Source organism: Choloepus didactylus, chromosome 13 (assembly GCF_015220235.1).
Source record: "Choloepus didactylus isolate mChoDid1 chromosome 13, mChoDid1.pri, whole genome shotgun sequence".
NCBI lineage: Eukaryota > Metazoa > Chordata > Mammalia > Pilosa > Megalonychidae > Choloepus > Choloepus didactylus.
The window spans coordinates 96,372,494-96,398,243 of record NC_051319.1 but is presented as its reverse complement, the minus strand read 5'-3'; the positions used below and the strand labels follow the sequence as shown (position 1 = coordinate 96,398,243).

The following is a 25,750-nucleotide window of genomic DNA, read 5'->3' as shown; positions in this document are numbered from 1 at the left end:
TAGAGGGACATTTAGGGAAGAACTATATACCTATTACAAACTATATACTGCAGTTAGTAGTATTTCAACATTTTTTCATAAACAGTAACAAATGTGCTATATCAATACTAGGAGTCAACAATTTAGGGGGGTTAGTTAGGGATAGGGGAGGATTAGAGTTTCCTTTTCTTTTCTTTTTTCATCTTTCACTTTATTTCTTGTCTGGAGTAATGCAAAGTTTCTAAAAATTGAACAAAAATTAAGTGTGATGGATGCACAGCTGTATGAGGGTACCCAGGGGCAAGTGATTGTACACTTTGGATCTTTGGATAATTGTATGGTATCTGAACAATCTCAATAAAAATGAAAAAAAAAAAAAATACAAGGAAGAGTGATCACTCATTCCTTAGCATTAATATTCTTACACTGAGGAAACAACAATCCTAAAGTCAAGTTAGGAAAATCTTCAGCTGGATTTCACACCAGAAACTCATGATGTTAAATAAAATACTTCATATGGACCCTCTAGCCCTCAAAAAAAAAAAAAAAAAAAAATCCAAGGAAGAAAGAGAGACTGTTTCTAACACCCTGATTAGATGGGGCTAACTGGAAGCTGTCCAATACTACCAGCAGAAAATACAAAGAGCCAACATCCAGGCCTTGCCTGAATTCTCCCTCCACCAGGAGATTTATAAGCCATGGGATTATGAGACCAAATGTCATTTTCTATGGGGCTGGATGGAGAGACTTCAATGAACTTATGGAACAATCCTATAAAATACCTTGGAACATTTCATGAAGCTATGGATGTTTTTGTAGGTAAACTGAATGAGGCATGTGCTATAAAGGAGTTGGGTGGATGGGGAGGGTGTTTTACTTCCTCTCTGCTGGTGACAGATCAAGATTTAGAAGTAGCATCCCAAAATGAAATAGAGTATGACCTCATTTATCCAGCACCCTCAGGGAAATAACAATAGCAGGTCCTCATGTGTGGAGATGATCCTTGAAGGAAAGCATTTAAAGTTGGACTTGAGCTGGGGTAATTATTCTTTTGGGGAACCATAGACCTTTTTTGGGAATCCAACATAGATAGCTATAGGCCTTTTCAGGACAACACAAATATACCCCAAATTCTACTTGCAATGTCATAACCTTCATGGACCCCAGGCTTACTATCCCTCTCCAACAAAACTAAAAGAAAAAAAAAACAACTTTTCTTAATAGAAATATTACTTAGCTGTATTACCTAGTTTCCTGCCATTGAGACCTACCCACATGATTATTTTGCTTCTCCAGCTGTGAATGGCAACCGAACAGACTCTTTCGGTTCCTCTGATCAGTAGGGGCAATTGAACAAACCCTCAGCTAGGAGTCAAGACACTTGGGTTCCAGAATCCACCCTGCCCATGACTTTGCAGAGTGGCACTGGCCAGTCTCAATTCCCTCTAGACTTCACTTTCTCCATCTTTGGGGGGAGGGGGGGGTGGAGGAAGTTTGACTAGGACAGCATTCCCGATCTATGTTCCGTAGAAGTTGAGTATCATGCACAAAATAAGAGTTCCATAATCAAAATAAATCAGGGAAATGCTGCATATCGTATTTCCCTCTTGGGAGAGTCAGAGAACTTGCTAGCATATTAAGGTCTCTGAGAAATCCGGCAGTAAAGAAACCTGTTCCATTTAGTTTAATCTTGCATTTCCCTAAGTCATTTAATCCATGAATCCTTTTTCGGTGGAATGACTACACTACAGTCCCATCAGAGAAGTATTTAACTTAGCACTGAGTTTAGAATTGAGTTTAGTATTAATTGTCCCCAAACTATTAACACACATGAAGGTTATAGAGAATTGGTATTAAAACAACATGATATGTGAACACTGGGACAAGCAGTTACTGGACAGAATTCCCCTTCCATTCTTCCATCACTGTTAGGAAGTCAATTGTTCTCTTTAGACAGAATAGTTTGAATGCTCAGACATCAGCTTTTGTCTTGCCTTTTGTTCCTTCAGTCCTTCTGGACCTTGACTCTGGGACCCTGGTATGTGTATGAATTACTTCACAGACGGGGTAGATGATAAAAGGGGGACTTTAATCCATCTGTAATGTTTTATTTTTTTATCTTAAAAAATGAAGAAAACATGGCAAAACGTTAACAGGGTGGTGAAAACAGGGATTTCTTACATCAGTCTTTGAATTTTTCTCTATTTTTAATCTTTCAAAAGAAAGAACAACATTTAAGTAACCTCAATTCAGAGTTAAATGCACTTTAAGGGGCATTTGAGGAGTTATCAAGGTTAATTGTGATTCTCACCCCAATCCCCCATGTAAGATGCACAGCACCCTCTAATAATATCTTCCAGAAGGGGTTTTGGGGAGTACTGATCAAAAGTTGACATCCCAGGACCTCACCCTGTCTCCACCTCCTGGCTGTAGGATTATAGGGTCAACATCTTCCTGCGGCAGCAGTGGAACGACCCCCGGCTGGCGTACAATGAATACCCCGACGATTCTCTGGACCTAGACCCATCCATGTTGGATTCCATCTGGAAACCTGACCTGTTCTTCGCCAATGAGAAGGGGGCCCACTTCCATGAGATCACCACAGACAACAAACTGCTGAGGATCTCCAGGAATGGAAATGTCCTCTACAGCATCAGGTGAGTTCTGTGCAGGGTCTCCCCCTTCATCCTCAGAACAGGCCTTGCCCCATTGCCTTCGGGAACAGACTCTGAGAAGGGGGCCAAACAGCCATGAAGAGGCTCTGGCCCAACACATCTGCCTTCAGGCAGGCCCAGCTCTGTAACCAGCATTCGGCAAGTAAGAATAAAATACTATAGAAAGTCGAAGGAGGGAGCAGTTAATTAGAACAAGAGACCTTCCCTGGAGAAGGTTGGGTTTAAGTTAGGCCCCTGAGGTTATCCAGCATTTCAAGAAAATAAGGTGAGAAAAGGGTACTCAAAGATGATAACCAACAGCAGGAGCAAAAACACAAAGCCTGGGAAATCACAGCAACTTCAGGAAATAACTGGTCCTGCCAGGTGGACGGTGCTGACCACAAGTAATGAGCCAGGACTGCTCTGTCACTTCTGTTAGCACTTTCTATCCCTCATTCTTGCTCCTCAGTAGTCTAGAAGGCTGGGTACCCCTTCCTCAGGCAGGGGAGTGGGGGGGGGGGGACAAAGTTTCCAGAGTCTCCAGCCACCCCTCCTCCCATAATCCCCAGCTTCCTTCCAGTGGCATGGGGAAAATAACCAGTGTCCCTAAGGTAAAGAAGTGGACTTACACATGTAAAAATAACAGCTACCACTCATTAAGAATTTACTTACTGGGATGGGCCCTTCACATATATTATTTCCAATCTTCCTAACAACCCCATGAAGAAGGTTTAATTATAACCATTTTGCAGATTATACAAGTGAGGATCTGAAAGTTTAAGTAATTTACCCAAGTCCCCACAGCTAGTGAGCTGCTAAGCCTAGACTCTATGTTAGTGTGGATCTGATGACTGTTCAGAACCTAAAGAACTCTGCATGGCATTCAATAAGCACTCAATTATTCAATTAATGAATGTGTTACCAGACCAAGGCAGTGGATTCTTTGCCGGATGTGCTCAAATGACCAATTCCTGGACATTGGGTTTTCAGAGAGAGAAAGTGTTTATTGCTAAGCACAAAGCAGGAGGGCAAATGGCCTATCAGTCCAAAATCTGTCTCCCCAAACAGCAGTAATTCTGACAGTTTTATAGTATCAAAAGATGGGCAGATTTTAGGATAATGAACACAATGGCCCAAGGTGATATAATTAGAGATGATCTAATTATTGAGCATGCGCAGATGGATCACATGCTTAGTCACGGAACATATGTAAGAAAATGGTGGCCTTAATATGATGGTGGGCATGATTTGTATTATAATGAAGTATAGTTGATTGTAGGTTAAAGTCTCAGCTACTGTGCAAGTCAGGTGGGCCTATTTTGGTTAGACCCAGCTTTGGTTATCAAGATAACTTTGGACTTGGGGTGGGCTAGTTCTGGGCTAACCCAAGGCCCTTCATTAATAAACATTAGGGGCTATCTTTAGTGATCACAAGACTCCAAAGTCAAAAAACTAGATAAAAGGGTACAAGTGAAGGTTAGTCACAAGGTTTTATAATCACAAGGGCACAAGATAAAGGCTATACAATCATTTTCAGAGATCAAGGCAGCTGGGTTACAGTTCAGAGACTTCAGGTATTTCCCTCTGTCTACTCTAATATACCAGAAAGTAAAAAAGAATATCTATATAATGATTCAGTTATCATAATCATCCCTTAAATCCTAACTTCTTGGTTACAAATGAACAATGTTTTTATTTCAAAGGGCTGAAAAACAGCACTGGTCCTACATGATTCATCCTTCCCCTCCCCTACTTCCTCAGGGGAATAAGTCTTTTTATTTTCCATTAAAAAATGAGACTTAAGTACCCAGGCCCATAGGAGAGGTTGTGCAGGTCCTTATCTCAGGTGTGGTGGAACTCAGCACTCTCCTGGGAGCAGGCTGGGCAGATGAGCCTGAGGGACTTCAGTAGGGAAGAGGAGGCACCAGACCGATGTGACCTTCCTCACCCTGGAGCACTCCCCCACCACCAGTGCACATCAGGACTGAAAGGCTCAGCACCGGTGCACATCAGGACTGGAAGGGTGATGGTGATAGGCTCAGGAAATGACTACCAAGGTTCTAGTGGCTGGGGTGAGTGGGGAGGGTCACCCTGCTTGGATTTTTCTGCTGCCAGGCTAGTTTCATATCTCTGGGAAGCTAAGCCCCAGGGCAGCATGATAGAAGGACAAATCAGCAGAAACTGATGTCCCAAGGTCATTCAACTTCAGGAAATTAACCTGGTGTGACAGCTGCCCCACTTTGGAGCATTTATCTTCAGAAATTCAACTGTGTTCACTTGCCCCCTCCTCCCACTGCCTTCTTTTCCCTCCCTCTCCCTTCCCTTCTTCTCCTCTTGCTTCCTCCTTATGCTTATAGGGTTAAAGGGACCCACATCCAGAGCTGTGGTGTGAGCTGCAGGGGTAAAGTTCATGCAGGACTGTGTGCCTCACCATGTGCAGCTGAGGTGTCAGCAGCTCAGTGCCACTAAGGGTATCAGGGCTGGCTTTTCAGGAGCGCAGTGCTGGAGAGCCAGCCAGCAAGCACATGAGCTGACCCCTTTGGGAGTCAGAATCCAAAGGCTGGGAAACATGGTTTTGATCCCTGCTGATCCATCAAATTGCTGTGTGACCCTAGGCAAGCCCCTACTTATCCCTCATTGCACCCATTTCCTTACCTGTCAAATGAGGGAGTCGGCTTGATGATCTTGTGACTCTGAGAGACTTTCTTCTATGTTCCCTGAAACAGGCACTCAGATGTTGGCCAAGCCCTTCAAGCTGAAGCCTGTATCCCAGCCTCAGCTGCTGGCCCTGGATTCTGTTAAGAAGGCTCCCTTTGGTTCTGAGGCTGTGGCTTCTGCAAGAGTTGAACAATACAAATTAAACAACCAGCCCAAAAGCCTGGGGCACCCACCACTTCCCAACCGACTCCAGCATGAGCCCACAGACATGAATCAGCTGTGTCTGGACACCTAGAAGGCAGGGGGCCTCTTTGAAATAACTTTTGATGAGCCTAGTTTGTGAAGAGAGGCAGCCAAGAAACACTTGCAGCACCTGCTGCCAGGGTGCCTGGGGATTCCTGAGACCTGGTGCTGCTGCTCAGTTGAACATTCAGGCCCTGGTTGTACCTGAGGGCTCTGCAGAAGTGTGGGGGCGGGGGAAGCACCAGGCCTTCAGGAATCTAGAAGCCAGACTCCAAAGAAACCCAGAAGTTTCATGGGACCTATGTGACCTTAGGCAACGTACTTTGCCTCTCTGAGCCTCCATTTTCATATCCTGAACATGGAAATACATATTCAATAAACACTAGTTCCCTGACCTTGACGTCTCCTGGACAATTGATTTTTCTGACAGTAATTAGAATGTAGGCTGAGACTCCCTGGTTTGTGGATCTAGCATCATTCAACTCCCTTCTCTTCCCAGAATCACTCTGACGCTGGCCTGCCCCATGGACTTGAAGAATTTCCCCATGGATGTCCAGACATGTATCATGCAACTGGAAAGCTGTGAGTCCCCTGCATCAGGCTTCTAGAAAGAATCAGGTTCCCATTTACCCACAGGACTGGGATAAAATCCCACTCAGCTGTTCCTACCTGCTGGACCCCAGGGGATTACTGTAATAGCCCAAAATACTAGATGAGGGGCTTTGCTTTTAGAAAATTCATTAGAAATATTATTACCCCCCTTACATTGTCAGACTGAGGCCTAAGCTGTGAAATCTGCAGCATTGTCCAAAGAAACACGTTCATATTCCTTGCGAATGTCCTCACAATATCATATAAGAAATAGTTTCAATAAATCATGGTCCTGGAACTCACAGGGATGCTCACCTCAACCAGGGGAGATAGACGACTGTACAAATAACTTGAACTAAGGCAGCAAGTGGTGAGTGTGTGGTTAGGTGTACAAAACATTATGTTCTCTTGGCAGAAGGTGTGCTTGTTTCTGGTTGAGAAGCAGAGAGGGTAGTGAAGAAGGCTTTTTAGAGGAGATCACATGTAAACTAGAATTTTAACATATGGGGTAGCTGAGTTTTTTTTATGACAAACACTGAAATCAATCTAAATTAAAAATGGAGTTAAATGGAAGGACCTAGGGGTTACTTATGGACTGGAAGGAAAAGCTAAAAGGGCAGGAACCAGGGAAGTGGATTTAGGCAGCAAGAACTAACGGACTATTTCCTTGGAGCATCACCTCTAAGGAGAATCAGCACCAACCAGTCCTGAACCTCTTGTCACTTCACTCAAGAGGCAACGACCTGGGGAAGAGAGAGTCTGATTGGACTAGCTTGAGGCACCATCCCACACCTTGACCTCCAACTGTTACTCTCACCAAGGGAGCATGCAATAGAGTGTTCCCCAGAGGAACATCTGCTATAAGCAAAAGAGGAGACTCATATGGATGATGTGCAGCAAAAAACAGTTAATATCAACTGCATTTAACCATGGAGGTAGTGGGTGGGGCCAACAGGAGAAGCTAAGTAATTAAGCCAGTTCTAATCTCATTTGGGGGTGGGGAGGAGGGAGGGAAGCAACATGGTCTCATGATTTCCATTGAGATCCTAACCCTAACCCACATGCTTTTACATAAGTGCTCTGGGTACTAATTACTCCCTCTACCTATCCCACCCCAGTTGGATACACCATGAATGACCTCATCTTTGAGTGGCAGGAGCAGGGAGCTGTGCAGGTGGCAGATGGACTAACTCTCCCCCAGTTTATCCTGAAGGAGGAGAAGGACTTGAGATACTGCACCAAGCATTACAACACAGGTAGGTACAAGGGGCCACCCACCTCATATGCCCCCCAACCAGGGCCAGAGGTCATTTCAAAGATTCATTCAGTCAATGATTCAATAGATCATATGAAGTACCCAGGATAGGCACAGCTCTGTATTTACTATCTAGTGGTTCAGAGAAACCAAAAAGTGGCTCTGATACTTTCTCCTGTGAGTCCTGGGGTGAGTAACTTAAGTTTAGGCCACAACTAATTATAAGGGAAGATGGGAATTTATAGTCTGTATTCCAGGTAGCAATATACCCAATAGGACTAAAATGGGGTCGTATTCCCAAGGCAAAAGGGAAGAACTGATATTGGGAAGCCACCTAGCAGTCTCTGCCAAAGAGGCATTTCTGGAAGGGTAAAAACACAGAAGGAAATACTCAGGTCAGACCTCAGCAAGATGTTGCTGAGAGATAGGATTAAAGATTAGCAAATTGTGAAGTTGGAAAGAATCCACTAGACTATAAGCTACAGGTTGGGGAAAACACAACTGTGTAGATCAACACTCTATCTCCCATGCCTCACATAGTATTTTTTGGATGATTTAATACATAAATGATCTGGGCCCCATCAAGACTGGCTTTGCAAGCCTTGTCTCAGGCTGGGCAAGAGCTCATGGAAGCATTGTGGAAGAAATTCAGTCAATTGGTATGCCACCTGGAAGGTGGATAGGAAGCATGAGTGTAGGCATGAAATATATTGGTGATAAGAACCAAGGAGAGGAGGAGGTAAAGGAGAGGGATTGAAAGAAACCATTGTGGGTGCTGATGGAAATAGAAGGACCTGTGAAATGTCAGACAGCCTGGGCTCTGGTCTGTCTGGAACAGCTGCCCCTTTCTGGGTGACCTCGGAGATGTCTCAGAACCTCCAAAGATACTCTCTTCATCCCTGGGACAAGTGGAAACTCAGAGATAACAGTACTTCTGACAGCAGCCATGAGACTAATAGCTCCCTATCAATCAGATGATCACCACTGAGCCTCACATAGCACAGCCCTTTGTTGTTTACACAGCAGTTCCTCATTCTTTATCTCATTTGCTCTTTGCCACTCATATTTAGTGAGAGCCAACCTCTATGCTAGGCTGTGAAGTACACAGGGAGAAAAGACATGCCAGGCCCTGCCCACCTGGTGCTTATAGTTCAGGGAGCTCTACGAAATCCCCTAGTAACTATGCTTCAGTGGACAGGATGACGCACAGTGAACAGAGATTCACAGGCAGGGAGGAGATAAGATGCCCACAGTCAAGTGCAGATAGGAGAGGGAGGAAGGAAGAGAGGGGGAGAGAGAAAGAGATCAACTTGACTCCTCATTCACTACATTATCCCTTAAAGATTCAGAGGGTCACCTGAACAGATTAAAAAAAAAAAAAAAAAGGCATTCTGCCTGGGGGAGTTTTCACATCTAAATTCCCATGAAGGAGGAGGAGGATTTCTTTGGCTGATTGTGGGAGGGAATAGGGCATTCCAGACTGGAGGATCAACAGGATCAAAAGCTCAGAAGTGTGAAAGGGCAAAAGATGCAGTTTAGTGAGATGGCTTGTAGGAGGTCATGAATAGAATGAAGAAAAAGGGGATAATAAGGTGAAGAGATAACTTAGAGCTGGACTGTGAAAGGCAGACTAAGGAGTTTGAACTTTTCCCTATGAGTAACGGGACATCCTTGTACGAAGATTAAAAGAAAGAAAGAAAGGTTTTTACAAGAGGAAGTTAACAGAATCAAGTAAGGCTTTGGGATGATAACTGCCAGAAGGGTAGAGAAAGGTCCACTTGGGCCCACTCCTGACAACAGAATAGTGATGATGATGATGATGATAATGATGATAGCGATAACATTTCTGAGCATTTATTATGTGTGAGGCACATTGCTAAGTGCTTTCCAGGCATCGTCTCACACTAACCATATGAGGTAGGTACTAGTTAATCCCCAGTTTAACATAGATGAGGAAAATGAGACACAGCAGTCCAAACTCTTGCCCAGGGACACAGCTAGTATGAGGCCGAACCAAGATTCGAGCCACGATTGTCCTGAACTCAAAGTTCTTGCTCCTACCCACCAGGCTACTTCACCTTCTCACTATAATTTCTTGCAGGTAAATTCACCTGCATCGAGGCCCGTTTTCACCTGGAGCGACAGATGGGCTACTACCTGATCCAGATGTACATTCCCAGCCTGCTCATCGTCATCCTCTCCTGGATTTCTTTCTGGATAAACATGGATGCGGCACCAGCTCGTGTGGGCCTCGGCATCACCACTGTGCTCACCATGACCACCCAGAGCTCTGGCTCTCGAGCATCCTTGCCTAAGGTAAGTCCCACAACCCAAGAGCAAAGAGCACCTGAATGATAAGAAGGGTATCCATCTCCCTACTCTGCCTTGGGTAAGGGGAGCACAAGGAATTAGCCAGTATTTCTTTATCTACCCTCTGCAGCATCCAGCGTTCTGATCCATCAAACCTTCCATCAGACTCAACATTATGTTCACAGGGTGTCAGATACCACATTCTGCTCCATTCTCTACCAATACTAGACACACATTCTGCTTCATTTACTGTTAACACTCAACTCCACATTCTCTTCCATTCACTTCTAATGCTAGATACAACATCCTGCTCCTTTCACCACTGATTTTTGATGCCCTGTATTGGAGGTCTCCAAGTAATTCCCCATGGTTGGAGGCTCACTAAAAGGACACACAGGACTCAGCATTTAGTTGTACTTACAGTTAAGATTCCCTACAGTGACATCTTAAGGATATACAATGGATCATAAGGGGAAAAGTCATGAGCAGAGACTGGGGGAACCCATGTTCAGGCTTCCTTGTTCTCTCCCTCCCCTGAGGGGCCACACAGAGCACACTCTTCCCCCAGCAATGAAAATGCAATCTGATATGTGTGATGTTTCCGTCCAGGGAAACCCGTTAGAGACTCAGCACCCAAGGTTTCTATTGGGTGCTGTTCACATAGGTACCCTCTCCCTAGCATGGACCAAAATTCCAGACTCCTTGAAGGAAAGCAGATACTCACTCACATAAACCATATTGTTTACACAAACAGTCTAGGCACATGGAGTGACCCTCATCAGTTAGGGAAGGATGGCAACACCTCCCCAAACCCAAGTTCCCAGATGCCAGCCAAGGGCCAGCCTTGAAGAAGATCCTTATAAAGATAGCAGACTCCTGCCTGCTATAGTAACTCTTTTCTGCACTTTAGCTCATTCTGATTCTTTCACTTTTAATGGTAGCTTCAGTCTTAATTCTTGAACCATATTCTGCTTCATTCATCATTAACACTAGACACAGCATTGTGCTCCATTCACTATGCAAGTCCCACATCCTGATCCATTCACCCTTATACTAGACACATCGTTCTGTTCCATTCACTTCTAACACCAGCCACAGCACTCCATTTCATTCATTACTAACACTAGACACTAATTCTCCTGCAGTCACCCTTACAACAAATGCAACATTCTGTTCCTAGACCTCACATTCTGCTTAATTTACTTTTAACACTAGACTGCTTCCTTTACTATTAATACCAGAGACAACATACTCCTCCATTCACCCATATTTGAGGTGCAACTTTCTGTTCTCCTTGCTGTTAATACTTGATAACTCATTCTGCTTCAGTCCCTTTTAATGTTAGGCACTGATTTCTACTACATTCACTATTATTATTTGATCCACATTCTTTTCCATTCACTCAACAGAATCAACATTCTGCTCCATTTTCTATTAACACCAGAAACCATACTCAACTTCACTCTACACAACAGACGGCTATTTCTATGCCATTTCCAATTAATGCTGCACTTACCATCCTGTTCCATTCATTTTTATTTTGATACAAAAAATGTGAAAGAATATACAATAAACATTCTAATACCCTTCACCTAGGTTGTTATCATTTTGTCATACTTGATCTATAGATACATGATATAGATAGATAGATAGATAGATAGATAGATAGATAGATAGACAGACAGACAAATAGACAGACAGACAGACGGAGAGGGAGGACAGGCAATTTTTGCTGAATCATTTGAAGGCTACAAACATCATGATAATTTACCCCTGAAAAAGGAATAAGGGCCACAATGACATTATCACATCTAAAAGATTGATATTAATTGAATATCATCTAACATGCAGTTCATATTTATATTTTCCCAATTGTCAAAAAAAAATGCCTTTTATAGCTATGGTGAGGGAATCCAGACTAGGATCCAATCAAGATTCATATTGCATATGCTTTCTATATTTTGTCTCTTAATCTAGAACAGCATCCCTACTGTATTTTGTTTCTCATGACATTGCCTGTTCCACTAACATTTAACATAAGACAAGACGTTCTGTTTCATTTACTATCAACCCTAGATACCACACTCTCCTCTGTTCACCCTTACAACAAAACTCAACAGTCTTCTCTTTACACTAACCTGTACAAACCAACAAGATCTCACTCCCTATTCAAGGTTCCATGTAATTATGGTGTTCGAATAAACTGACCATATAAGTTAAATTAGATAGTGTGCTACAGAAAACAAATTTTGCACCAAACATCTTTTCCTTTGGTCTCACACAGAAGTTGAGGGTGGAATGTCTTAACTTCCCCTTCATTTTTTTTTAAACATATTTGTACCTTTTATTACAATTGTTGAGCGCCCTAGGTGTCACTGAGTTATACGGTCCCAGTCTTTATCTTTCATCTTTCGTTCTGGTGTCCCACATGGTCCTAACCTTCCTCTTTCAACCATGCTCACAGCTCACAGTCATCTTTGTTCAGTGTATTTACATTGCTGTGCTACTATCTCCCAAAATTGTTTTCCAAACCTCTCACTCCTGTCTTTTACTCTCTGTCTGTAGTGCTTCCTTTAGTGTTTCCTGTAGAGCAGTTATCTTGTTCACAAACTCTGTCATTGTCTGTTTGTCAGAGAATATTTTAAGCTCTCCCTCATATTTGAAGGACAGTTTTGCCAGATATAGGATTCTTGGTTGGTGGTTTTTCTCTTTCAGTATCTTAAACATATCACCCCACTTCCTTCTTGCCTCCATGGTTTCTATTGAGAAATCCACACATAGTCTTATCAAGCTTCCTTTGTATGTGATGGTTCACTTTTCTCTTGCTGCTTTCAGGATTCTCTCTGTCTTTGACGTTTGATGATCTGTTTATTAAGTGTCTTGGCATAGGCCTATTCAGATCTATTCTGTTTGGGATACACTGCACTTCTTGGATCCATAATTTTATGTCTTTCATAAGAGATGGGAAATTTTCATTGATCATTTCCTCTATTATTGCTTCTGCTCCTTTTCCCTTCTCTTCTCATTCTGGGACACCAGTGACATACATTCCTGCATTTCATTTTGTCCTTAAGTTCCCAGAGACATTGCTAATATTTTTCCATTCTTTTCTTTATCTGTTCTTTTCTGTGTAGGCTTTCAGGTGCCTTGTTCTCCAGTTCCTGAGTGTCTTCTTCTGCCTCTTGAGATCTGCTGCTGTATGTTTCCATTGTGTCTTTCATCTCTTGTGTTGTGCCTTTCATTTCCAAAGATTCTGCCAGTTGTTTTTTCAAGCTTTCGATTTCTACCTTATGTATGCCCAGTGTTTTCATTATACGCTTTATCTCTTTTGCCATATCTTCCCTAAACCTTTTGAATTAACCTAGTATTAGCTGTTTAAATTCCTCTATCACAGTTGAAGTGTAAGTTTATTCCTTTGACTGGGCCATAACTTCATTTATCTTAGTGTAGGTTGTAGTCTTCTGTTGTCTAGGCATCTGATTTCCTTGGGTACCCCAATCAGGTTTTCCCAGACCAGAACAGGCTCAGGTCTCAGAAGGAGGCAATAGTATTACATCTCCCTGAAGGTGTGTCTTAGAAGATTGGTACACCCTGTGAGGCCTCAAGTCACTGTGCTTTTCTGCCCAGCAGGTGGCACCTGTCAGCCTGTAGCTCCAGACTGGTGTAAGGAGGTGTGGCTCATGCCTTTTTCCCCCAGGCTCTGGGGTCTGGTTCTGAATGGAAAGTGGGTAGTAGAACTTAGCACCACCTTATTCCTCTTAGGGAAAATACATCCCAGATTTTATGCTGCAATCTCAGGCATTCCTCCCAATTCAGGTTGGTGTATGATGAGTGGACAGTCATGTTTGTCTCCCCGCAGTTATTCCAGATTATTTACTAGTTGTTCCAGTGGGATAAATTAGCTTCCACTCCTCTCTATGCTGCCATCTCCCCTGTATTCCCCCTTCATTTTTTAAGTGCAGTTTTGCTGGATATAGGATTCTTTGTTGACAGTCTTTCTTTCAGCACTTTACATATGTCATCTCACTGCCTTCTGGCCATCATTTCTCATAAGAACCAAGCTATTAATCTTATTGAGGATCACTTATGCATGATAAGTCACTTCTCTCTTGCTGCTTTCAAGATTCTCTCTTTTTCTTTGGCTTTCAACAGTTTGGTTTAAATGTGTCTATGTGTGGATTTCTTTGAGTTTATCCTATTTGGAATTCATTGTGCTTCTTAGATGTGTAAATTAATGTTTTTCGTCAGCATTTTAATGTGGGGAGCTTTTGGCCATTATTTCTTCAAATGTTCTTTCTGATCCTTTCTCTCTCCCTTCTACTTCTGGGGCTCCCATTATACATATGTTGGTATACTTGATGGTTTCTCACAGGTACTGAATCTCTGTTCATTTTTCTTCATTCTATTCCTCAGAGTGGCTCATGTCAGTTTTGGTGATTCTTCTTCATTTTCAATCATGCTTTCTTCTGTCTACTCACATCTGCTGTTAAGCCTTTCTAGTGAATTTATTTATTATACTTTTGACTCTAGAATTTCTATTTGGCTCCTGTTTATAATTGCTATCTCTGTTGGTAGTCTCTGTTTGTGAGATATTGTTCTTAAGGTTTCCTATAGTTCTTTGCACATGGTTTCCTTTAACTCCTTGAGCATATTTTTAATTGTCTAGTAAGCCCAATGTCTGGACTTCCTCAGGGAAAACTTCTTTTGACTCTGTTTGTTTTTCACATGTATGGGCCATACTTTCTTGTTTCTTTCCATGTCCTGTAATTTTTTTGTTGAAAACTGAAAATGTTACATAATTTAAATTGGCAACTCTGGAAATCGTACCCTCCCCCACCTCAGGATTTGTTGTTATTGTTTGTTTAGTGAATTTTCTGAGCTAATCTGTAGAGTCCGTATGCTTTGTTGTGTGGGGCCACTGAAGTCTCTAGTTAGCCTAATGGTCAGTCGATTATTGGATAGAGGTTTTCTTAGATGCATGGAATCTATACTTCCAGGATTTACCACAGGACTCTATCTACATGTTAGGACATACACTCAATGCTCAGCTACGAAGTTTATAACTCCTGCTTCACTTTCTGTTTACTGAAAGCCTCAAGTTTATCCAGAGGTGAGAACTTAGGGCCTTCTCAGGAGTTTCCTAGGCATGCACACAGCCCTGACCATATGTGTAGACTCCTAGATCCCAAGAAGATGTCGGACCTTTTTAAAGCCCTTATGGATATCTTATTCCACAGCTTTTCCTTTTAAGCTTTATGGTTAACCTATTGTTTGTGTCAGCTCTTATCTACCACCTCAGGCAGCTGTGGTGTTAAACAATTGCTTCCAATTGTTTTCAACAAACACCCTTGTGGAAAACACTGTTAGCACTGAATTAGTCAGGTTAGATAAATACAATCTTATGAGTGGAAACACCAGATAAGTCAAATAATGACATTTGTTTAGGAGTGGGGCATTAAAGGAGCTCCAACTCTATTCTGCCCTATTCAGTGGCTGTCAGTCTACTGGTTTTCTCTGTGACTGTGGGCTGCTGGTTATCAATGTTACCATGGAGCTGGAGAGGGAAGGATGGAAATAGGGCAAGTTAAAATACCACAGAGCTTGCTGTTCCTACTGAGGTTTGCCATGTCTCTTGAATAAACACTCACCAGATTGCTATAAGCTTTTGGTTAATTAACAGAGTTCTGAAAAACTCTGACAACTTTTTGCTTTTTTGGTGAGGAGAACTTTCTGGGGTCCATTCTCTGCCACTTTTTGCTGATGTGCTCCTTTCCCTTTTAACACTAGGAGCAGCATTTTGCTCCTGTCATCCTTAGACTAAACACAACATTTTATTCTATTAGCTGATAATGCTAAACAAATCATCCTCTTCTCTTTAGTACTCTTCTAGGTACCACATTCTATTTTCTTCAATATTCTGTCAAGTCTGCTTGATGCATTTCTCTTCTATTTTCCTCCCCTCCCCCACCATACCCCAGCATCCCAACTCAGGAGAGGAGCAGCAGAGGGTGATGGGGATGGAGGCTGTAATGAAGAATGGAAAACACTCCACCATATGCAATATTTCATTCTCCTTTCCTTCCAATACCTCCCTGTGTCACACCTACCCCCACCTCAGGTATCCTACGTGAAAGCTATCGACATCTGGATGGCAGTGTGCCTGCTCTTCGTGTTCTCAGCCCTGCTTGAGTATGCTGCTGTCAATTTTGTGTCTCGGCAGCACAAAGAGCTGCTTCGATTCAGGAGGAAGCGGAGACATCATAAGGTAGGCCTTTGGGTCACTGCCTAAGGAGGGACAGCTGGTGGTATACAAAAGAGTTCAAGCAACCTTGACTTGTAATACAAGAAATAGGAATTAAAGTCCAAGCTTCCCCTCCTATAAATAATGCCCTGGTTGCTTTTATAGGCAGTCACTCTTCCAACATTAAAACACTACAGAAATTATCCAGTTACACCTGAAGACAGAACTGATAGGGCAGACGCTGGTGGGACCAAGATAATAACTAGCTGATAAATCCAAAAATGGCAGGCTAAGAGGAATCTATCATTTTTTTTCCCCAAGTCTATACTATTTCAATGGGTTTGGTTCCAAAAAGAAATGTTGTAGATTGAATCATGTTCCCCACAAAAGCCAAGTTCAAGTTCCAACCCCTGGTCCTGTGGTGTGAATACCATTTGTAAATAGGACCTTTGAAACTGTTATTAGTTAAGGTGTGCCCAAAGAATGAGAGTGGGCCTCAGCCCAATATGAATGAAGTCCTTATAAGCAAAGGAAACCAGACACAGATGGAGAAGCCATGGGGAGCAGCCAGAAGCTGGACATCAACAGAATCCAGAAGAAAAGGGAGAAGATGCTGCCATGCACATTGCCATGTGATGGAAAAGTCAAGGACTAAGAATCTCTGGAAGCCAGCCCCAGAAGGCAACAGTCTTCAGGGAGAAAGCAACACCTGGCTGACACCTGATTTTGGACTTCTCCTAGCCTCAAAACCAAGAGCCAAGAAATTCCCATTGTTTATACAAACCCAATGCATGGTATTTGTTTTAGCAGCCTAGAAACTAAAACAGGGAATTTCACCACAAAAGGTGGGATCTTAAAGTAGAATGTCCAGGTTCCAGGCCTCCTTGCTTCCTGCCTCCAGGAAAGAAACAACGAGCAAGATCCTCTACCAGAATTAGCTGTCTCACCTAATGAGGGATTGAATAAAGGAATATTTGGCAGGTCACCTCTTAAAAGTGACCAACCTCTGTTGACTCAGAGACTGTGTTCCAATCAACAAATGCCATCAGAGATGTTTGGCTGATGGCAGCAAGCTGGCTCCACAGCCTGGTGCATATCTATTTTCCCAGGAGATCTTTCTCCTGAGGATCAGAGAACCTACTTTCCTTTCCAGCTTCATCTTCACATCACTTTCCCCTTTGCTCTCTCAACACCAACCACACTATTTTTTTTTTTTTTTTCATAGCTCAAACACACACAGGACTTTAGACTTCTTGTTCTCTCTTCCTAGATCGTTCTACCAGTACCTCTCATTTTCCATTGCTCAGCTGCGGCATCTTTCCCTGATATTCTAGCTGAGCTCCAGGACCTTTATTAAGGTTCTCCTGCAAAGCTGTCAGGTGTGGTTTTGCAGGTTATATTCTCCGAGGTCACCTGGTTAGGGAGCACTCTTCTCTCTAAGCCACGCCCCGTCATGGGCTGCAAAAGCCCAGAGGAAGGGTTTCTTTTTTCTAATCCATATGCTCAGAGAAGGGGATACCATTTCCTAATTTGCACTGTGTGTGCTGGCAAAGGCCATGTTCTAATTGAACTAGGTTTCTTTCCATCTGAACATTTGCCTTGATTTACAGTTATACATTCAGTGGTGTAGTTTTTAATGCTTGTGTCTTCCACTGAATTATAAGCTCCATAAGGGCAAAGACCATGTCTGTGTTTGCTAAGTGCTGCATCCCTGGTGCCAAACACAATGTCTGACGTACAGTAAAACTGCAATACACATTTGTTTATCAAATGGAAGTGAGAATGAACAAACTAATTTAAAAAGAGGAGGTCTTACAGCCACAGAGCCTGGCCTCAAGTCTTTCCAGTAACAGATTACAGCAACCAAGGACTCATAGGGTGTGACCTGTCAGGACACACCACCATGCACCTGCCACATGCCAAGGCCCTATAAGCTTTAGATTGACCTATTTAAAATAGCTGTCTACCCAGCTGCAATAGGCTGTGACAAAGGACTCTGCTTCTTGAGCCCTCTTTGGCATGTGACTTCAAGCTAGCTGCTTTCTGGATCCAGTTTCTTCATCTGTAAAATGGATTAAATGGGCATAATGAGGCTTGTGGTGATGATTAAATCAGGGGATGCCAAAATAGTTTGAAATTTTGCTCTAGCCACAAAGTGCCAAGAATTTAAATCATCATTTATGCACCGATTTCCATCAGTATATTTCTTTTTTTTTTCTTTTTAATCTTCATTTTATTGAGATAGATTCACATACCACGCAGTCATACAAAACAAATCGTACTTTCGATTGTTTACAGTACCATTACATAGTTGTACATTCATCACCTAAATCAATCTCTGACACCTTCATTAGCACACACACAAAAATAACAAGAATAATAATTAGAGTGAAAAAGAGCAATTGAAGTAAAAAAGAACACTGGGTACCTTTGTCTGTTTGTTTCCTTCCCTTATTTTTCTACTCATCCATCCATAAACTAGACAAAGTGGAGTGTGGTCCTTATGGCTTTCCCAATCCCATTGTCACCCCTCATAAGCTACATTTTTATACAACTGTCTTCGAGATTCATGGGTTCTGGGTTGTAGTTTGATAGTTTCAGGTATCCACCACCAGCTACCCCAATTCTTTAGAACCTAAAAAGGGTTGTCTAAAGTGTGCGTAAGAGTGCCCACCAGAGTGACCTCTCGGCTCCTTTTGGAATCTCTCTGCCACTGAAGCTTATTTCATTTCCTTTCACATCCCCCTTTTGATCAAGAAGATGTTCTCCGTCCCATGATGCCAGGTCTACATTCCTCCCCGGGAGTCATATTCCACATTGCCAGGGAGATTCACTCCCCTGGGTGTCTGATCCCATGTAGGGGGGAGGGCAGTGATTTCACCTTTCAAGTTGGCTTAGCTAGAGAGAGAGGGCCACAACTAAGCAACAAAGAGGCATTCGGGAGGAGGCTCTTAGGCACAACCATAGGGAGGCCTAGCCTCTCCTTTGCAGCAACCGTCTTCCCAAGGGTAAAACTTATGGTAGAGGGCTCAACCCATCAAACCACCAGTCCCCTATGTCTGTGGTCATGTTAGCAACCATGGAGGTAGGGTAGTCCAATACCCCTGCATTCTCCACAGGCTCCTCAAGGGGGCACTACATCTTTTTTTCCTTGTTTTTCTTTTTTTTTTTTTTAACTTTCCCTTCTTTTTTAAATCAACTGTATGAAAAAAAAGTTAAAAAGAAAACAAACATACAGTAAAAGAACATTTCAAAGAGACCATAACAAGGGAGTAAGAAAAAGACAACTAACCTAAGATAACTGCTTAACTTCCAACATATTCCTACTTTACCCCAAGAAAGTTACATAATATAGCAACATTTCTGTGAACTTGTTCCTAATATATCCATCAGAAATTAACAGACCATAGTCATTCCTGGGCATCCCCAGAACATTAAATAGCTTATCTGTTCTCCTTGGATTATTGTTCCCCCTTCCTTAATTGCTCTCTACTGCTAGTTCCCCTACATTCTACATTATAAACCATTTGTTTTACATTTTTCAAAGTTCACATTAGTGGTAGCATATAATATTTCTCTTTTTGTGCCTGGCTTATTTCACTCAGCATTATGTCTTCAAGGTTCATCCATGTTGTCATATGTTTCACGAGATCGTTCCTTCTTACTGCCGCGTAGTATTCCATCGTGTGTATATACCACATTTTATTTATCCACTCATCTGTTGAAGGACATTTGGGTTGTTTCCATCTCTTGGCAATTGTGAATAATGCTGCTATGAACATTGGCGTGCAGATATCTGTTCGTGTCACTGCTTTCCGATCTTCCGGGTATATACCGAGAAGTGCAATCGCTGGATCGAATGGTAGCTCTGTATCTAGTTTTCTAAGGAACTGCCAGACTGACTTCCAGAGTGGCTGAACCATTATACAGTCCCACCAACAATGAATAAGAGTCCCAATTTCTCCACATCCCCTCCAGCATTTGTAGTTTCCTGTTTGTTTAATGGCAGCCATTCTAACCGGTGTTAGATGGTATCTCATTGTGGTCTTAATTTGCATCTCTCTAATAGCTAGTGAAGCTGAACATTTTTTCATGTGTTTCTTGGCCATTTGTATTTCCTCTTCAGAGAACTGTCTTTTCATATCTTTTGCCCATTTTATAATTGGGCTGCCTGTACTATTGTCATTGAGTTGTAGGATTTCTTTATATATGCAAGATATCAGTCTTTTGTCAGATACATGGTTTCCAAAAATTTTTTCCCATTGAGTTGGCTGCCTCTTTACCTTTTTGAGAAATTCCTTTGATGTGCAGAAACTTCTAAGCTTGAGGAGTTCCCATTTATCTATTTTCTCTTTTGTTGCTTGTGCTTTGGGTGTAAAGTCTAGGAAGTGGCCGCCTAATACAAGGTCTTGAAGATGTTTTCCTACATTATCTTCTAGGAGTTTTATGGTACTTTCTTTTATATTGAGATCTTTGGTCCATTTTGAGTTAATTTTTGTGTAGGGGGTGAGGTAGGGGTCCTCTTTCATTCTTTTGGATATGGATATCCAACTCTCCCAGCCCCATTTGTTGAAAAGACCATTATGACTCAGTTCAGTGACTTTGGGGGCCTTATCAAAGATCAGTCGGCCATAGATCTGAGGGTCTATCTCTGAATTCTCAATTCGATTCCATTGATCTATATGTCTGTCTTTGTGCCAGTACCATGCTGTTTTGGCAACTGTGGCTTTATAATAAGCTTCAAAGTCAGGGAGTGTAAGTCCTCCCACTTCGTTTTTCTTTTTTAGAGTGTTTTAGCAATTCGAGGCATCTTCCCTTTCCAAATAAATTTGATAACTAGCTTTTCCAAGTCTGCAAAGTAGGTTGTTGGAATTTTGATTGGGATTGCATTGAATCTGTAGATGAGTTTGGGTAGAATTGACATCTTAATGACATTTAGTCTTCCTATCCATGAACATGGAATATTTTTCCATCTATTAAGGTCCCCTTCTATTTCTTTTAGTAGAGTTATGTAGTTTTATTTGTATAGGTCTTTTACATCTTTGGTTAAGTTTATTCCTAGGTACTTGATTTTTTTTTTTTTTAATCATCATTTTATTGAGATATATTCACATACCACGCAGTCATACAAAACAAATTGTACTTTCGATTGTTTACAGTACCATTACATAGTTGTACATTCATCACCTAAATCAATCCCTGACACCTTCATTAGCACACACACAAAAATAACAAGACTAATAATTAGAGTGAAAAAGAGCAATTGAAGTAAAAAAGAACACTGGGTACCTTTGTCTGTTTGTTTGCTTCCCCTACTTTTCTACTCATCCATCCATAAACTAGACAAAGTGGAGTTTGGTCCTTATGGCATTCCCAATCCCACTGTCACCCCTCATAAGCTACATTTTTTTTTTTTAATCATCATTTTATTGAGATATATTCACATACCACGCAGTCATACAAAACAAATTGTACTTTCGATTGTTTACAGTACCATTACATAGTTGTACATTCATCACCTAAATCAATCCCTGACACCTTCATTAGCACACACACAAAAATAACAAGAATAATAATTAGAGTGAAAAAGAGCAATTGAAGTAAAAAAGAACACTGGGTACCTTTGTCTGTTTGTTTCCTTCCCCTACTTTTCTACACATCCATCCACAAACTAGACAAAGTGGAGTTTGGTCCTTATGGCATTCCCAATCCCATTGTCACCCCCCACAAGCTACATTTTTATACAACTGTCTTCGAGATTCATGGGTTCTGGGTTGTAGTTTAATAGTTTCAGGTATCCACCACCAGCTACCCCAATTCTTTAGAACCTAAAAAAGGTTGTCTAAAGTGTGCGTAAGAGTGCCCACCAGAGTGATCTCTCGGCTCGTTTTGGAATCTCTCTGCCACTGAAGCTTATTTCATTTCCTTTCACATCCCCCTTTTGGTCAAGAAGATGTTCTCCATCCCACGATGCCGGGTCTACATTCCTCCCCGGGAGTCATATTCCACGTTGCCAGGGAGATTCACTTCCCTGGGTGTCTGATCCCACGTAGGGGGGGAGGGCAGTGATTTCACCTTTCAAGTTGGCTTAGCCAGAGAGAGAGGGCCACATCTGAGCAACAAAGAGGCATTCAGGAGGAGACTCTTAGGCACAAATACAGGGAGGCTTAGCCTCTCCTTTGCAGCAACCATCTTCCCAAGGGTAAAACTTATGGTAGAGGGCTCAACCCATCAAACCACCAGTCCCCTATGTCTGTGGTCATGTTAGCAACCATGGAGGTGGGGTAGGCGAATACCCCTGCATTCTCCACAGGCTCCTCAAGGGGGCACTACATCTTTTTTTTTTTTTTTCCTTGTTTGTCTTTTTTCTGTTTTTTTTTTTAACTTTCCCTTCTTTTTTAAATCAACTGTATGAAAAAAAAAGTTAAAAAGAAAACAAACATACAATAAAAGAACATTTCAAAGACACCATAACAAGGGAGTAAGAAAAAGACAACTAACCTAAGATAACTGCTTAACTTCCAACATGTTCCTACTTTACCCCAAGAAAGTTACATAATATAGCAACATTTCAGTGAACTTGTTCCTACTACATCCATCAGAAATTAACAGACCATAGTCATTTCTGGGCATCCCCAGAACGTTAAATAGCTTATCTGTTCTCCTTGGATTATTGTTCCCCCTTCCTTAATTGCTCTCTACTGCTAGTTCCCCTACATTCTACATTATAAACCATTTGTTTTACATTTTTCAAAGTTCACATTAGTGGTAGCATATAATATTTCTCTTTTTGTGTCTGGCTTATTTCGCTCAGCATTATGTCTTCAAGGTTCATCCATGTTGTCATATGTTTCACCAGATCGTTCCTTCTTACTGCCGCGTAGTATTCCATCGTGTGTATATACCACATTTTATTTATCCACTCATCTGTTGAAGGACATTTGGGTTGTTTCCATCTCTTGGCAATTGTGAATAATGCTGCTATGAACATTGGCGTGCAGATATCTGTTCGTGTCACTGCTTTCCGATCTTCCGGGTATATACCGAGAAGTGCAATCGCTGGATCGAATGGTAGCTCTATATCTAGTTTTCTAAGGAACTGCCAGACTGACTTCCAGAGTGCCTGAACCATTATACAGTCCCACCAACAATGAATAAGAGTCCCAATTTCTCCACATCCCCTCCAGCATTTGTAGTTTCCTGTTTGTTTAATGGCAGCCATTCTAACCGGTGTTAGATGGTATCTCATTGTGGTCTTAATTTGCATCTCTCTAATAGCTAGTGAAGCTGAACATTTTTTCATGTGTTTCTTGGCCATTTGTATTTCCTCTTCAGAGAACTGTCTTTTCATATCTTTTGCCCATTTTATAATTGGGCTGTCTGTACCATTGTCATTGAGTTGTAGGATTTCTTTGTATATGCAAGATATCAGTCTTTTGTCAGATACATGGTTTCCAAAAATTTTTTCCCATTGAGTTGGCTGCCTCTTTACCTTTTTGAGAAATTCCTTTGAGGTGCAGAAACTTCTAAGCTTGAGGAGTTCCCATTTATCTATTTTCTCTTTTGTTGCTTGTGCTTTGGGTGTAAAGTCTAGGAAGTGGCCTCCTAATACAAGGTCTTGAAGATGTTTTCCTACATTATCTTCTAGGAGTTTTATGATACTTTCTTTTATATTGAGATCTTTGGTCCATTTTGAGTTAATTTTTGTGTAGGGGGTGAGGTAGGGGTCCTCTTTCATTCTTTTGGATATGGATATCCAACTCTCCCAGCCCCATTTGTTGAAAAGACCATTATGGCTCAGTTCGGTGACTTTGGGGGCCTTATCAAAGATCAGTCGGCCATAGATCTGAGGGTCTATCTCTGAATTCTCAATTCGATTCCATTGATCTATATGTCTATCTTTGTGCCAGTACCATGCTGTTTTGGCAACTGTGGCTTTATAATAAGCTTCAAAGTCAGGGAGTGTAAGTCCTCCCACTTCGTTTTTCTTTTTTAGAGTGTCTTTAGCAATTCGAGGCATCTTCCCTTTCCAAATAAATTTGATAACTAGCTTTTCCAAGTCTGCAAAGTAGGTTGTTGGAATTTTGATTGGGATTGCATTGAATCTGTAGATGAGTTTGGGTAGAATTGACATCTTAATGACATTTAGCCTTCCTATCCATGAACATGGAATATTTTTCCATCTTTTAAGGTCCCCTTCTATTTCTTTTAGTAGAGTTATGTAGTTTTCTTTGTATAGGTCTTTTACATCTTTGGTTAAGTTTATTCCTAGGTACTTGATTTTTTTAGTTGCTATTGAAAATGGTATCTTTTTCTTGAGTGTCTCTTCAGTTTGTTCATTTCTAGCATATAGAAACATTACTGACTTATGTGCATTAATCTTGTATCCCGCTACTTTGCTAAATTTGTTGATTAGCTCTAGTAGGTGTATCGTTGATTTCTCAGGGTTTTCTAGATATAAGATCATATCATCTGCAAACAATGACAGTTTTACTTCTTCTTTTCCAATTTGGATGCCTTTTATTTCTTTGTCTTGCCGGATTGCCCTGGCTAGCACTTCCAGCACAATGTTGAATAACAGTGGTGACAGCGGGCATCCTTGTCTTGTTCCTGATCTTAAAGGGAAGGCTTTCAGTCTCTCACCATTGAGTACTATGCTGGCTGTGGGTTTTTCATATATGCTCTTTATCATGTTGAGGAAGTTTCCTTCAATTCCTACCTTTTGAAGTGTTTTTATCAAAAAGGGATGTTGGATTTTGTCAAATGCTTTTTCAGCATCTATTGAGATGATCAATTGATTTTTCCCTTTTGACTTGTTAATGTGTTGTAATACATTGATTGATTTTCTTATGTTGAACCATCCTTGCATGCCTGGAATGAACCCCACTTGGTCATGGTGTATGATTTTTTTAATGTGTCTTTGGATTCGATTTGCAAGTATTTTGTTGAGGATTTTTGCATCTATATTCATTAGGGAGATTGGCCGGTAGTTTTCCTTTTTTGTAGCATCTTTGCCTGGTTTTGGTATTAGATTGATGTTAGCTTCATAAAATGAGTTAGGTAGTGTTCCATTTTCTTCAATGTTTTGAAAGAGTTTGAGTAAGATTGGTGTCAGTTCTTTCTGGAAAGTTTGGTAGAATTCCCCTGTGAAGCCATCTGGCCCTGGGCATTTATTTGTGGGAAGATTTTTGATGACTGATTGGATCTCTTTGCTTGTGATGGGTTGGTTGAGGTCTTCTATTTCTTCTCTGGTCAGTCTAGGTTGTTCATATATTTCCAGGAAATTGTCCATTTCTTCTACATTATCCAGTTTGTTGCCATACAATTGTTCATAATATCCTCTTATAATTTTTTTAATTTCTTCAGGATCTGCAGTTATGTCACCTTGTTCATTCATTATTTTGTTTATATGGGTCTTCTCTCTTTTTGATTTTGTCAGTCTAGCTAGGGGCTTGTCAATCTTGTTGATCTTCTCAAAGAACCAACTTTTGGTGATATTTATCCTCTCTATTGTTTTTTTGTTCTCTATGTCATTTATTTCTGCTTTAATCCTTGTGATTTCTTTTCTTCTACTTGGTTTAGGATTGGTTTGCTGTTCATTTTCTAGATTCTTCAGTTGATCCATTAGTTCTTTGATTTTGGCTCTTTCTTCCTTTTTAATATATGCGTTTAGTGCTATAAATTTCCCCCTTAGCACTGCTTTTGCTGCATCCCATAGGTTTTGGTATGTTGTGTTCTCATTTTCATTCGTCTCTATATATTTAGCAATTTCTCTTGCTATTTCTTCTTTAACCCACTGATTGTTTAGGAGTGTGTTGT

At 41.4% G+C, this 25,750-nt stretch overlaps 1 protein-coding gene across 1 annotated transcript in view; it reads left to right on the top strand.

Moving 5' to 3' along the window:
* Positions 1-25,750, top strand: part of GLRA1 (glycine receptor alpha 1) — a 63,663-nt gene that overhangs the window by 26,685 nt on the left and 11,228 nt on the right. The window contains exons 3-7 of the mRNA XM_037801562.1: positions 2,413-2,636; positions 6,034-6,116; positions 7,244-7,381; positions 9,482-9,696; positions 15,809-15,955. Coding sequence (XP_037657490.1) covers positions 2,413-2,636; positions 6,034-6,116; positions 7,244-7,381; positions 9,482-9,696; positions 15,809-15,955 — 807 coding nt within the window. The remainder of the gene's footprint in view (positions 1-2,412; positions 2,637-6,033; positions 6,117-7,243; positions 7,382-9,481; positions 9,697-15,808; positions 15,956-25,750) is intronic.